General features: G+C 39.2%; 1 protein-coding gene across 2 annotated transcripts; it reads left to right on the top strand.

The window, feature by feature from the left end:
• The first annotated feature begins 1,103 nt into the window (after nt 1-1,103).
• Nucleotides 1,104-10,380, top strand: PNN (pinin, desmosome associated protein). 2 transcript variants are annotated; one of them, XM_034418062.3, is made up of 9 exons: nt 1,104-1,559; nt 2,036-2,107; nt 3,000-3,068; nt 4,345-4,417; nt 4,556-4,650; nt 5,773-5,848; nt 6,689-6,844; nt 7,388-7,526; nt 8,109-10,380. In XM_034418062.3, exons 1-9 carry the CDS (start codon nt 1,447-1,449, stop codon nt 9,380-9,382), a joined length of 2,067 nt encoding a protein of 688 aa, XP_034273953.1. In that variant the 5' UTR covers nt 1,104-1,446; the 3' UTR covers nt 9,383-10,380. The 2 variants fall into 2 exon arrangements, with proteins under 2 accessions (XP_034273953.1, XP_087730685.1); XM_087874559.1 differs by having other exon boundaries at nt 1,380-1,764.
• Nucleotides 10,381-16,057: the final 5,677 nt, after the last annotated feature.

Below are 16,057 nucleotides of genomic sequence, written 5' to 3'. Positions count from 1 at the left end.
GATACTGGAGTTGGCCGCTCTCCTAGCAAACGCGATAATAGGCAAGGGGCGATATTAAAATACTTTCGGAACAACGTGCTGGGTTCGTTCGTTTCTTGCGGGCCATTTTCTTGCGGAAAAGGAAAAAAAAGAGTAACGGGAATATATTTATTATGATGTGTTGTGGGTCAATGGTTAGTTATGGTTACCGCCTCAAGGTTGACTCAGCCTTCCGCCCTTCCGAGATGGGTAAAATGAGGAGTCAGATTTGGGGGGCAATAGGCTGACTCTGTAAACCGCTTAGAGAAGGGCTGTAAAGCACCGTGAAGCGGTATATAAGTCTAAGGGCTGTTGCTATTGGCTAGAGCAGGGGTCCCTAACCTTGGCAACGTTATGCCTGGCGGACTTCAACTCCCAGAATTCCCCAGCCAGCTTTGCTTTGCTGGTATATAAGTCTAAGGGCTGTTGCTATTGGCTAGCTTTGCTCCAGCTTTGCTGAATGGGGAATTCTGGGAGTTGAAATCTGCCAGGTTTAAAGTTGCCAGGATTGGAGAGCTGTGGGCTAGAGAGAATGGCTGGAAACCAGGAGTTCTAGTTCCTCTTGGGGCACTAAGCTGGCTGCATGACCTTGGGCCAGTCAATCTCAGCTGGAGGTGGGGGTGGGGGGCAGGAAGGGAAAACCACTTCCAAAATCTTTCCCAAAAAAACATAGGAAGCTTGTCGGGCAGTCGCCAGGAGCCGAGACTTGACTTGAAAGCAGCCAAAACAAAGTACTTTTACACCTCTGTGTGCTGCCAGAATCAAAACGGCGGCTCGCATAGAAAGTAAAATGTTTCACACACAAAAACGTAATACCGAAAACTATGAATACAATTAAAAGGAGGCAACGTGAAATCATTGACATTTAATTCTGTCTATACATCCATAAAAAGGCTCGTTTTAATTGGGGGGGGGTGATATGCTTTGAAGTTCAAATCACAGCTCCTGAAGCTTTACCGAGAGCCACAGAAGCGCGCGAATTTTAGTAGGGATTGTCCTAGCGTGGAAAAGGAAGCACTAACCCTTCCGCCCATCACGGATTGGTTGTGCTGAGAGGTGATTGTCACTTGATTGGTTGTAAAAATGTCATTCTACCCGGGCATTTTTAGCTATTGGCAGGATTACAGAAGCAGAGCGATTAAGTGGTTGCGAGTAACGTTACGTCCTTAACGTCAGTTCTTCATTGGTTTAAGAACTTGCGCGTCGATTGGAGCAGTGCCGTGCCACTCATACTCATAGGTTGGCCATTCGCTAGAGGTTACGAATAGCTCTTGGGTGAAAAAGGTCTCACTCCAAACGTCGAGTTCTTATTGGTGAGTTCTTCGGAGCCACGTCACGACGCGAAGCTGGCCTATCTCCTTGCCCCCTTAACCTCATCGTGCTTTCCGTTGGGTTCCGGCTGGGTAGGCCGTGGTTGTGGTGGCAGGCATGGCGGTAGCCGTGCGGGCTCTACAGGAGCAGCTGGAAAAGGCCAAGGAAAGCCTCAAGCACGTCGATGAGAATATCCGCAAACTCACGGGGCGGGACCCCAACGATGTGCGGTGAGACCCTAGCGGGGGAAGAAGGGTTGGGGCTTCGAAAAAGGCTCGCTTACTTGAAGGGCTGCTTTTGCGGTTGACTCCTCACCGCGAGGCCTTCTTCGCGCCTTCCTTTCGAAAAGCAATCCGGGGTGTCGGTGGCCTCGCAGTTGCCCCCGTTACGGATCTAAGCAGCTCGGGCGCCGCCTTCCAATAGAAGAGGCCCGCGGTGAGCGTCCTCGACGGGGTTTTTTATTTTTTTTCCTTTTTCCCGCGTCCGGATGGAAATGCTCAGAGGGCTATAAAAAAAGAGGATCGTAGGGGGAAGTTTTGCTTAGGAGGGGCTTGCCCGGTGGTGCCGGGCATGAGCTGGGAAACGCTGCAGCGCTCTGCAAACACGAGGGCCCCTGGCGTTGCTCTTGAGGGGCGGGTGTTCCCTTTCTGTGCTTCCTCCGTCCTCCCGGCGATTGGCATTTCATTGTGTGTCTCCTCCTTTCCAGGCCCGCTCAAGGTAGACTGTTGGCCATCACAGGCCCTGGTGGAGGTAGGGGGCGCGGAAGCCTATTACTGAGGTGAGTGTCGGAGGACCTGGGAGAGGAACGAATTGTTTTAATACCGCCCGCAGTTCTTTTGCGGTGCGGAAATTCAGCTTCCGTTTTAACTAGTTGAGGCCAAATGAAAGCATCGGTGTCTATTTAAGGCTAGCCAAACTTAAGTCTGACTTACCACTTTGAAACAAGCGCCGAGGTATGTGTTTCTGATAGTCATAACTGGGTGGCAAGCAGCCCACTGTACAGTCACCGCTGTGTTACTGTTTGGGATGCTCATCCTTTGTTTGGACTGCTGCTGCTGCCTTGAGAATATTGTAAGGGGATAGTTCACCTTCTCTCTAAAAAGGCTTATTTGTGGTAAATTAGGGGGAAAAAAACTATAATCGACTGCACTTTGGATAAGCATGCTGGAATTATTATACAAGGCTCTTTGCAGAAAAGCTGGCACAGAAGTGACTTCATCTGATCTGTAGATTTCTATTATAATTCTGGAGTAGACAAGCAAACATCAAGCATGATCATTGTTTGTAAGCTGCCTAGAGTAGCTGTGAGCGAATAGGCGGCTGTGTAAATTTTCTAAAAAATCAGTGAAATCCAAACATATTGTGCTGCTGTAGTCTACTACCATGATGCCACAATAGGTATAGTCAGAAGCTTTAGAACCCTGATGCTTTAGTAAATATATGCATGGGCGTGTATGTGTGTTACTACTCCAATTATAAAACCTTTATTCATTCATTTTACTAGAAAAATGCTTCTTGCTTAACAATACTACTAGTTTCACTTATTGCATTTCAGTTTTACCTTTCATGAAGAAACTAACAGCTATTTTATATACTGTATACAGCTTCATAGAGCATTATATGTTTCTAAATGTATGCATTCAGAAAGCTAATTTGCTGTTTTATGTTAGGCGTGGATTCTCGGATAGCGGAGGAGGACCCCCAGCCAAACAGAGGGATCTAGAAGGGTCGACGAATAGGTGAGCAGAGAATACTTACACCTAAGTTGAAGAATCAAATTATTTTTATATCTTACTATATTCAGTGTATCTGTTTCCTACATTTTGGATAATTTTCTGCCAAGATGCATAGACAATGTACTGTAGAATATGCCCAGTGATTAGTTTACCCACAATGTGTAGCTTCATTTGGCAGGTTTACACATCACATTAAGCTAGCAGGTATCAGTATTTATTAAATTTATATCCTGCCCGATTCCTAGCAATTCTGGGCAGTTTGAAAATATTTTTTATTTTTTTAAAAAAAGAAAAGACTACAAACCTTTCAGATAAGAACAAAGGAAAAGAAAGTGGGGCTCAAAAGAAGTAAAGTGGGCTTCATCACACATGCTTTATGCCTGGACAAAGAGCCAGGTCTTTAGAGCTCATTGAAACACTAGGCAGGGTGAGGGCTGTCTGAATCTTGGAGGAAATTTCAGGGGGCAGGCACTACTGTAGAAAAGGTGTGCTTCCTAAATCCCAGCAGATAGCATTGTTTAATTGAAGAAAGCTGGAGCACCCCAAATTCTGCCAGATCAGTTCAGCTGAGCAGATACTATGGGAGACTGGTGATCCCTCAAGTATTACACAACCCTTATACCAGGTATGGCTTTATAGGTAATGACCAGCATTTTGAATCACACCTGGAAGTAAACTTAACCAGTGCAGCTCATGAAGGAGAGTTATTTGGGTGTACCAGGTCTTTCCTGATATTACAGATAATCCTTGATTTTACAACCACTATATGGCCAATTTTTCAATCATTTTATGGTGATTATTACGCAAATCATACAATGGCTAAATAAATCCATTCTCCCTAATGGGCATTTTTTGCTAGAAACTAGCAAAAAAGGCACAAATTGTGAACATGTGACTGCAGATACTGCAGCCAATGGTAATGTGAGCCAGTTGCCAGGTGACAAAATCACAAACGTGATCACAGGTATGTGTGTGGAGTTTGCAACATTTTGTGACGGCTGAAAATGCTGTATGGACTGTAAAGTACCAATCTAGTTCCAGACAGTTCTTAAATGAACATTTGTGAGATGAGGACTATCTGTAGAGCAGCATCCCTCATTACTAGATATCTATCAGAATTGAGTGTGCAAATACTTGTTTTAAAAATATTCCTTCCACAATGCAATTTAATAAAAGAAACTCTTATTGGCTAATGCCAAGTTCTGGAATTCTGCATAAGTGCACAAGTTTGATTATCTCAATTACATTGGTTGCTTCTGACACTTTGTATTACATTTAGATTGGCTGGTGAACGTCGGACCAGGAGAGAATCACGCCATGAAAGCGACGCAGAGGATGATGATGTTAAAAAAGTAAAGTATATTTGAAATATTATTGGGGCGTAAGGATAGAGAAATATATAATGCAAGACTTACCTTTGGCAAGATGAGCAGCATAAGTTTAATAAATGAATAGGCTTCTGTTAACCTAACTCTGATCTTTTTATGCAGCCAGCGTTGCAGTCCTCTGTTGTTGCTACCTCCAAAGAGCGAACACGCCGAGACCTTATTCAAGATCAAAATATGGATGAAAAAGGGAAACAAAGGTATTGCATGCTCTTTCATGTGATTTTAAATTTTCCCAATTCCAGCAGCAAGAAACAAAAGCAGTTCTATCACTTTGAAGAATGGTAGTATAAGTTGATAAGAAATGCTGACAGTATTCTGTGCTGTGAATTATACTAAGCAATTCAGCTGAAACTGTTGTTTACTAGATTATCTATAACTGTCTTTCCAACAAGCAGAGCCGCAGTATATCTGGTCATACATAAGCCAAAATAACATTTGGTACCCACCAACCTTCCAAATATCAAAGATATTTGATACTAGGAATGGACATTTTTGCTATTTGTTCCATTTCAGCTTGATCTGAACTAAGAAGGGAGATATTTTACAAAATGCCTGTAGAACAATGATCCAAACCAGTTTCTGAGTGAAAAATGCTGGCAGTACTTAGTTAAAATGTACAGGTAGTCTTCAATTTACGACCACAACTGAGTCTAAAATTTTTGTTGCTAAGTGAAAAATTTGTTCAGTGAGTTTTGTCCCATTTTACAACTTTTCTCGCTCCATTTGTTAAGTGAATTGCTGCAGTTCTTAAATTAGTAATACAGTTGTTAAGTGAATCTGGTTTACCCATTGTCTTGTCAGAAGGTTGTAAAAGGAGATCACATGATTCCGGGACACTGCAATCATCTTAAATGTGAGTCAGTTGTCAAGTATCCGAATCTAAATCGTGACCAGGGGGATGCTGCAACTGTCATAAATGTGAAAAATGGTCATAAGTCACTTTTTTTTTTCTATGCCGTGGTAACTGAACAGTCACTAAATGAACTATTGAAAAGTCAGGACTAACTGTACTAAACATATACTGTGGAATATAGCATCCAACCTTGGAAGGATAGAAGACTGATTCAACCTTGAATGACATCAGAATTGTACTCTGGGCCGTGGGCAGAGTCATGGTTGCTGATTTTAAAAAAAATATTTTATTTGGTTAATTATTAATAATCACATTTATAACTACCAACTCAGCCACAGAGGCCTGGTATTTTACAATATTTATAGCTGCTAGTGACCTTGGAAATTTTTGAAAAAAAACTATGTATATATAATAAAATACCAATATTTGTGGTATAATTATATGTTTTCATTTTGTATTCTGTCAGGAATCGGCGTATATTTGGCCTGTTGATGGGTACTCTTCAGAAGTTTAAACAAGAATCAACAGTTGCTACTGAGAGGGTATTAATTTCATATTTAGTAAATTGTGCAGGAAAAATAATACTTCTGTATAATAGAAAAATACACAATCTGGTGGCCATATCAATTCCAGTCATGCGTATGTTTTATTTTGAAGCAACTTTTAGGAGGACATTTTAATTATGACAGAAAGCAAAATGTTTTTGGTACATTTTCTCATATTTTACAAATAAGAATTTGAGATCATCAAAATCTAATTTTAGCAGTAGGGAAATCAGTAGTGCATTCGCAGTGATATAACAGATCTGAACTGTTTTATTTCAGTGAAGCAGGAGGTTAGACAGCAAACTCCTACTAGTCATAAAAAGTTACAGGTAAATCCTGTAGATTGTAGCCAGTAGTGTCATTTCACAAGAGGAACAAGCTTCCAGTAACAATTTACCTCCATCTGATTACTGAGCATATTTGATCTCAGTTTCTTAATGCCGTGGTTCACTTTGTTTAGGGGAATTTCTCCAAATAATTTATTGTGAGTTTACTCTGTGGCTTGGCAAAGGAAAGACAGAGTAGGTAAATAAATTTTGCAAACTCCTTCATCAGCATATTATATTAGAAGAAACATCTGAAATACATTTGATCTTAAGTTATATTTTACGGATTCTATACTACTTTTGATTATGCTGTTAATCTTATATAACATTGGGGACAATTTTTGTTTCAGTATTAATCTCCTTAGACCAAATCTCCATCTACAGTATATATGCTGGGGAAGAATACTTTTGTTTGCCTTAAAAGAATTGAATTGGTTCAGTTTGTGCATTATCATGACTTTCTTAAATAAGAATGCTGCTATTGAATTAACTATAAGCCATTCTAATTTAGCAAAAAAGAAGACAAGAAATTGAGCAGAAACTTGAAGTGCAGGCAGAAGAAGAAAGAAAGCAGGTTGAAAACGAAAGACGAGAACTCTTTGAGGAAAGACGTGCTAAACAAACAGAACTACGACTATTGGAACAAAAAGTTGAACTTGCTCAGTTGGTGAGTGGAAATTTAGTACCCGTATTTCCCGGAAAATAAGACCTTGTCTTATATTTTTTTCCCACCAAAAAAGGCACCAGGTCTTATTTTCCGGGGGCTGTCGTCCTCTGACTCATCTCACTTGTGTGTGTCGCTCCCTCTCCCCAACCTCCTTTTCACTGTCCGAGGCCTTCAGGAACTTCTGAAGCCAGGAAGGCTTTCCTGAAGGTCTGTGCAGCCGATCACTGATCGGCTGCACAGACTTTCAGGAAAACCTTGCTGGCTGCAGAAGAAATGGGCCTGGCTGCAACTGTCCGAAGGTGAGTAGTAGGCAGCTCCACCACCCCATCCCCACCTTAGCTTAATTTTTACCTGTGCACTCTGGAGTGGGTGGGGTCTTAATTAGGGCTTATTTTGGGGGTAGGACATATATTGGGCGCACATGTAAAAATCAAGCTAGGACTTACTTTTGGGGTAGGTTGTATTTTCAAGAAAACATGGTAGCTATTTCATATTTGTTTTCTGGATGGAACCAGAAACAAAAAGAAACAATTTTTTTTCCAGCAAGAAGAATGGAATGAACATAATGCCAAAATAATTAAATATATAAGAACGAAGACAAAACCTCATCTATTCTATATACCTGGCAGAATGTGCCCTGCTACCCAGAAGATGTTTGATGATTCCCAAAAAAAGCTAAATGGTATGTTTTTATTTCTGTATTGCCATAGTAAAAAGCAGTAATTTTGGTAAGATTGTGCATGTCACACTAAAACAAAATCGTTCCTTCCATATTGGAAAATAATAAGCAGCTATAAACATGGTGTATTTAGTTTGTGATGTAAGTTCTGAGGCTCTGGTTTCTCATGGAACCATGAAAATTCCTCATCTGTTCACTATGTTAGACTAAATGAAATAATGTGTAGACTGTTAGCTGCATCTACTTACATATAGAAGTTTTCTCTCAGATTGGCAGTGTCTTACAAACTTGGCTTAAATGAAAGAATGTGTAGATTGTTAGCTCTACCTACTTATATACAGACGTTTTCTTTCATAGATTGGCAATGCCTTACAAACTTGGCTTTTGTGTATCTTGGCTTAAAACATGTACTTCTGTATGCAAGTAGATATGGCAAAATAACAAATGTGCTGGTCATGTGATGAATTAGAGGTGGAGTTCATGACTTTCCTACATGGATTATAATTTCTTTGATACTGTTATATAAAGGGAGTTATTCAGACTATGAATCTAATTGCTATTTATTATATATTCCTTATTCTTCAGCACTGTTTGAAAATAGACGCACTGAATTTGCTGAGCAAATTAATAAAATGGAAGCCAGGCCCAGACGACAGTCTGTGAAGGAAAAAGAACACCAGGAGGTACAGAAAGAAGAAAAGAAGGAAGACCAGAACAAGGATCAGGAAGAGGGTAAGGTGGTACAGCAGGTGGAGGAGATGGAGACAGGTAATAAGAGCAATGATATAGAAATGGAAGAGGTAAGGGAAGAAAAGGAGATAGGTGCTAGTCATAGTGATGGGGAGATAGAACAGGAAGAGGAAGAGCAAAAAGAGGAAATGGAAGTTAAAGTAGAAGAGGAAGCTGAAGTTAAAGAGAATGACAGGCAGACAGATAACCAAACTGAGGAAGTTGAGCTAGTGAAAGTAGAAAGTGAAGGTATTCAGCAAATAGATGGTGAGCAGGATGTAATGGAAATTAATGAGGCAGATTGTACAGAGCCATTAGAAAATGAAATTAGCACAGAGGTTGAACCAGAAATGGAATGTAATGCAGAGCCAGAACAGGAAGGGCCTACGGTTGCCCTGGAAAAAGAGGAACCCAGCAAGCCAGAAGTTGATGCTGAACCAGAGGAGTCAGAAGAGAAGGAGCCTGAATCCATTCCAGTATCAGAGGCTGAGGTCCAGCCTCAGTCAGAGTCTCTGATTTGGCCACAGCCTTTGCCACTTTTGGAATCTGCTCAAGACCAAGCGCCACAATTAGACAAAGAATCTGTAGTGTCTGAAAAGCTGCCTGAAATGCAGGCAGATCAAGTCCAGGCAGTAAGTGTAGAAATTAAAAACAAAATTAGGAGCAGAAGCAGAGGTAGGGCAAGAAACAAAACTAGTAAGAGTCGAAGTCGGAGTACTAGTAGTAGCACTAGTAGTACTAGTTCTACAAGTAGTAGCAGTGGGAGCAGTTCTAGCAGTGGTACAAGCAGTAGTCGGAGCAGTTCCAGCAGCAGTAGTAGCAGTGGTACTAGTAGTCGAGAAAGTACTAGTAGTTCTAGTAGCAGTGAGAGTAGAAGTCGAAGCAGGGGGCGAGGACATAATAGAGATAGAAAGCATAGAAGGAGTTTGGAACGTAAGCGAAGGGACAATTCAGGAGTAGATAGAAGTCACAAGTCATCAAAAGGTAGCAGAAGAGATGCAAAAGGATCAAAGGATAAAAGTTCAAGGTCGGACAGAAAAAGGTCTATATCAGAAAGTAGTTGGTCAGGCAAAAGGACTTCACGGAATGAAAGAGACCGTAAATCAGACAGGAAAGACAAAAGGCGTTAACAGAAGAGACCAGGCTGCTACCCTAATTTTTGCAGCAGAAGATTACTTGAGTGAAAAGAGTCCATATAAGGAAGAAAAGGCTGCTTTAATTGCATGCAGTGTAAAATCTTTTGAAGACTCTTTACCAGGCAATTGTGCTTTTTACATGATTTTGTAAAAGGTTACTTATCAAATTATGTGAAGATGCAGATGTGTAAAATAAAATATTGAAACCCCTCCATTTTTTAAGTATCCTCTACTTCAAAGTTTCTTGTATATTTTAAAAGGTACATAGTTAAATTTGTGTGATTCAATTGTATCATAAGTCTCTTTTTGTAGAAATAAATGTCTTTTACAGAGGTTTGTGAGAGCCTGTTGCTGCTTCATCTTGCATAGAAAACTTTCTCCATTTATTGGCAAACTCCATGCAGAGTGTTTAATATTCTGCACATTAGTCTTTCCTATTTAATTGTAAAGAAGAAAGTGAATTCCCAAATCCCATAAAGAAGCAAGTGTCTGCTTTCATTTAAATTTGATTCAAGCTTTTACTATTGTTTCTTAAGATAACTACCCATGTATGAAAGCAAAATAAGTACATCAGGCTAATTATAATTTTCTTGAACACATAACATTCTGTTTTGTGATTCCTGTAATTACATAAACCTTGCCTTTCTCTAGGATGATACTTAGTGTAGGGTTTTTTTTAAAGAAAAAAACTTGCCTTTCTGTGTTTTGCTGTATGATAGAAGAATGCCATGTGTATCTTGTAAAGCTAGATTATTATTGGCCATCACACCCTTTCAAATAGCAGTATAAATGGATTGCATAGTTTGTTTGGAGCTAATGTTGTGCTTAAAAATGCCTGTTGAGTGAGGAAACTGAACTTGAACTTTTTTGTAATAAAGCAAATAGCAGTATAGTTGGTATGGAATGGTATTGTTCTGTTTTTAAGCTTTTTATACAATTAGTGTCTTTGTTAGCCTGTTCTGTAATAGTCCAAATAAAGTTAGCTTTATCTACATTGCTTGTTATTTTCTATTATTTAATAAAATGTTCTTTATCAGTTATCTGTCAATATAAAAATTCTGGTAATGTGAAACTAATTGGACTTGGAGCATTTGTGGACAGGTAACAATTCTAGGCTGAGTCCATGCTTGACACCACCACCGCTACACCAGGCTCTGCCTGCTCTTCTACATCAATTAATTATGAAGGAGTTTGGGATATTAAAATACAAGCTTGCACAGGGCAAATAACCAAATATAATAACATTTACACTTTAGAGAATCTTTTCCAAGCCTTGGCATATAACCCTGAAATCATCAGATTACCTAATAGATTATGGTGCATTTCCAGCATTTATGGTTGTCCTGGCAAGTAATTTGTACTATTTCTTGGCTATGGCCAGAAGAAATTCACTCTCATCACAATAAATTAAATCGTCATTTAGACATAACTATAAAACATGCAAGGCAATCGCTCCTGCCAACAATTACATAGAGTAAAGTACGAAAAAGAGATCCACAATATGGCTGCATTTGTTGTAACTATCTTGAAGTCTAAATCAGGGTTCCCCAGGCCGTGGCCTACTTGCAACTGGGTGGCTCGCTGCTCAATTTGCATGAGTGGCGAGCCGGTGCACATGCACATGTGAGTTGAACTGCACTTATGCAGCCCAGTTCCTTTCCGCCCACTAGGTGGGCCACCAAGTCAAAAAGGTTGGGGACCGGTGATCTAAATGACATCACACAGCTATAAGCTGCTTCAGGATGAAATACCATATTTTTCAGAGTATAAGATGCACCTTTTTCCCCCCCAAAAGAGGGTGAAAATTAGGGTGCATTTTATACTCCGAATGTAGCCCCGCCCAGCTTCTCAAACCGAGGTTTCAGAGGCTGAAAAAAGCATCAGAAACAGAGCTTCAGAAAAAAAAGCCCCCAAACAGAGCTTCAGAGGCTTTTTCTGAAGCTCTGTTTTGGAGGCTTTCAGAGACAGAAAAAGCAAAAAAAAGCAAGGCACAGAGCTTACAACCAAGGAACCTATTGCTAAAATTCACCTCTGAGAACAGCGATGCGGGGTATTCCAGGAGGCTGCTCCACCTGCCAATCAGCTTTTTTCTTATTTTCCTCCCCAAAAACTAAAGTGCGTTTTATAGTCCGAAAAATACAGTACTTTCTCAGAAAGATACAGTACTACCCAATCAGCAATAACTTTTAAAATCTGCTCCACAACCCACAGTTCAAATACTAACTACTCATTTTCTTGCTAAATATAATACTGGTTCAGCAAGGTAAACAGTTTGAGAACCAAATGAGAGAATTGTTGCCTGCAATTTCAGGCTTCATTATTAACATTTTAAAAGTCAACATTAGCACTTTTAACATAGCAGTCTAGGCATCTTTTTTAACTTCAGGGAAACATTTTTCTATTCTTAGCCAAGGCCATTTCTTCTGGTATATGAGATCTTGCTTTTTCAACAAAAACATTGCAGAAAAGGTATTCTGTAAGTCCTTGAAAACATTGGCAAGTTTTAAAAGAGATTCAAACTTAACGAAGGAGATTGTAATTCATAAATTTGCCACTTAACAGAGTAACAGTTGCAAGGGACCTTGGAGGTCTTCTACTCCAACCCCCTGCTCAAACAGGAGACCCTATACCATTCTGGGCAAATGGTTGTCCAATCTCGTCTTAAAAACCTAGGTATGGTGCACCCACAACTTCTGGGGGTAAGCCATTCCACTAGTTAATTGTTCTCATTATCAGGAAATTTCTTCTTAGTTCTAGATTGGATCACTCCATTATAAGTTTCTTATCCTTGTCCTGCTCTCCAGTGCTTAGGAGTATAGGTTGACCCCCTTTTCTCTGTGACAGCCCCTCAAGTACTGGAAGATTGCTATCATATCCCCCCCCCTCCCATCCTTCTCTTTGTTAGACTAGACATACCCACTGTTCATCATATTTTAAACCTCCAGCCTCCCAATCATCTTTGTTGCTCTTCTCTACACTCCTAGAGTTTCAACATCTTTTTTGTATCATGGAGACCAAAACGACACAGTATTCCAAGTGTGGTCTTACCAAAGCAGTGTAAAGCAGTATTAACACTTCTTGTGATCCTGATACTATCCCTCTGTTGATTACTAAAAGCCTATATGGATTTGTCAAAAACAAATCATGCCAGACAAATCTTACTGTGTTCTTTGACAAAGACACTAAATTAACGGACCAGCAAAATGCTATGGTCATAGTATAGACTTCAGTAAGGCATTTCACAAAGTAGACCACAACCTATTTCATAGTAAGATAGAAAAATGTGGGTTAGCATCACCACTAGATGGATTCATAGCTGACTGACCAACCATACACAATGTAGTACTCAATGGAACTACATTTATATGAAAGAAAGCATGCAAGTTTGGCCCAGTACTCTTCAACATCTTCATAAACAATTTAGAGGAGGGGATAGAAGAAGTCATCAAATTTTCAGATGACACCTATCTGGGGGAATAGACAACACTTTAGAAGATAGGCTCACAATCCAGCAGGATTAGACAGACTGGGTCCTATTCAACAATACACAATTCAGTGATAAGAAAAGTAAGGCTTTACACACAAGAAAAAAAAACCAAATCCAGAGTTATAGAATAGGTGGTAAATATGAGCTAACAGTGTGCTAAGCCTCACATATAATCAATATCCTTTACTGTTTGATCACTTGCTTTCTGATGTCAATTGTTTCGGTACCCTATAAAAAGACTTGAGGACCCTTCCCAATAAATGTATTTTGATTTGCCTGAATTATTTCATGATTCATATTTTCAGGTGGACAAAAAGCATCTTTGCAAAGGTAAAAATGTCTCTCAAATTCAGGGATCAAGTTCTCAAAGCTTCATGCCAAACTCGGCAACAATTTGGCAACAATTCTCTTTACATCTTTTTGGATATTTCCTCTGAGTTGTCTATCACCTCTAAATTCTGTAAATATTGTCTGAGTTCAGTCATCTAAATCATTGATAAAATGTTCAACAGCAGAGGGCCCAGAAGAGCACAGAGACACGTCACTCAGAATTTCCCTCTCAGCTGAAATTGAGCCATTAACTAGCCGTCAACCCTGAAGTTGACCAAACTCTGGCCATTTTCCTTTTTGTAGTTTCTCTAGGGAGGTTTCTCTTCCTCATTGCTTCAAGGCTTACACAGCTTGGAGCGAAGGAACCAGGGAAGGGGGTGTAGAGATAGCTGGGGTATTGTACCCTAAATATAATTATTTTCCATGGGAATCAAGGACGTTGGTGCAGGTGTTTGAAAGGTGGAGAGTGTGGTCACTTAGCAACTGGGACTGTATGCTGATTGGACCATGTGACTGGAGACTGTGGGGAAGTGACAAAGTTTCACTTTTAATTGGGTGAAAAACCAGTGGGAACTTAGAGCTGGTTTTTCACCAGGAACATGCCAATTTGATATGTCCCAATAAAATGTTTTTTGAGGAAATTGCCTGCCTCGGAGTTCTTATTGAATGGGATGTATTACTTGGAACCCTGACACTAGCACTTTTGGAGTGCAATCATTCCACCAACTGAAAGTTCTTCTAAAAGTTTCATATAGTTTAGTGATTAAGACACCAGGCTAGAAATCAGGAGACTGTGAGTTCTAATCCCACTTTAGGCATGAAAATCAGCTGCTGACCTTGGGTCAGTCATTCTCTCTCAGCCCAACTCACCTCACAGGGTTGCTGTGGGGAAAACAGAAGAAGGCAGGAGTATTAGATATATTTGCCACCTTCAGTTATCTATCAAAATAAAAGTGCAATAAAAATAAATAAAAATACCATTTCAAGATGAGCATCCTGAAAGGTGTAAAGATTTTGCTGAGGTCCAGATACATGATGTCTACAAAATGATCTATGAAGCTATAAACTTTATCAAAGAAGGAAATGAAAATTAATCTATTAAGATTTGTTTGAACCTGAAACTTCAATATAATCTCCAAAGCTTTTTGTTTCTTTCATTATTATAATGCCCTGCTGTACAATCTCACTTGGAACTTCTGTATTGACTAATGAAAGGGTAGATTTAAATAGGAAAACAATGGAACCTTGGAGAAAGGCAGTTGAGTACTATTGAAAGACAGTTGAAGAATAGACAGGAACCAGATAAGAGTGAAAAAACAGGTCAGAATTTTATGAAACTTTGTAACTCACCAATTAGCTTCCTTAGATTGTTCCTTGCTCTTTTATTTGCAGTACAAATTCTTTAATCAAAAAATAAAAACCAAGCAAATCAATCCTGAATCCTATTTAAATTTTTGAATCACTGATAACTGAATATTCTAGATGCATCTAAAAGCCTTCTTTCAAAAGTTTACTATACTTTTATGGAACAAACACGTAATCTAATCTCAACATGTTCTGGGAAAAAGATTTGCAACTGGAGTTAACCAAGATGGGAATAAAGCATTGAAATGGAAAACAGTGGCATCATTTTCTGTCTAAATGTTCTTCAATTATTTAATCAATGAACTCTCTGTAAATATATATATATATATGTGTGTGTGTTAGGTTAGGAATGATAAGGAAGAGTGTTTTTTAAATCTGTTCTCTTGGGTGAGTTTTTTTTTTCTTTTTCTATAATGGGTGGTGGTGCTTTCTAATTGCATGAATCATTTTGGAGTTGAACAGTCTAGAAATTTAAAATAAAAAATAAAAAATTCCTTGGGATCAATAGAGATATGTCTAATGTCTGGCAGTGTTTGGTTGTTGGCTGGATAAATTGGGTGTAGGTAAACAATGGAAAAAGAAAACAACTGCTTTAAAATGTTTAGTAACAGAATAACACAGTTGGAAGGGATTTTGGAGGTCTTCTAGTCCAAGCCCCCACCCAAGCAGACTCTACACCATTTTTTACAGATGGCAGTCCAGTCTCTTCTTGAAAGCTTCCAGTAATGAAGCTCCCACAACTTCTGAAGGCAAGCTGTTCCATTGGTTGCAATTGCAATCTCGTTCACATCAAATTGAAGCAAAGTATTTTTAAATATATGGTCTGATTTTATAGTTTATTTCAATTGGGAAGTATGGCTGTTCTCTATCAGTTAAAATATATATACATGTGTGTAGGTATGTTTGTGTACATACTGTATGCATGCAGATGCATGCTTAGGTCTTGGTAGTATAATCAACAAACAAACGAAACAACTCAGTGAACTGACTCCTGTACTAAACTGAAACTACAGTCCTATTATTCACCCTTAATTGACAGAAATAACCACCAAAGTGGAATAATGTCCAAGTGAATTTGCCCAGGTCCAGGGTCATGCTCTAAAACAAAAACATAAATTCAGTCATAGGGCTTGAAAGAAAGGGATTCAAACAACTACAGAACTCAAACCACAATTCTGAAAAAAATCATATATTAATCTTATTAGAAACATTTCTTCCTATAATGCACAAGTCACACAAACAATTTGCATTTTCAGATTAGTATACAGGTAAAGCAGGATTTTCTAATTAAAATAACTTTTGGGAATAACTTTTTATTTTAAAACCGTAATCCATGTATTGAATGTGGTTAATTATTAAAGCAGGACAGCTGACTCAAAACACTGTTGAAAGGGAGCAGAGTCTAAAGCAGAGTCTAAAGAACAGAAGAAAATGAATTGACGAGTTCTTTTTATCTTTAAAAGCTTATTAACTAAAGGAATTGAAAA

Source organism: Pantherophis guttatus, chromosome 1, assembly GCF_059756535.1.
Source record: "Pantherophis guttatus breed Tessera chromosome 1, ASM5975653v1, whole genome shotgun sequence".
Lineage (NCBI taxonomy): Eukaryota > Metazoa > Chordata > Lepidosauria > Squamata > Colubridae > Pantherophis > Pantherophis guttatus.
The sequence above is the reverse complement of the archived record's forward strand: the minus strand, read 5'-3'. Positions and strand labels throughout refer to the sequence as shown.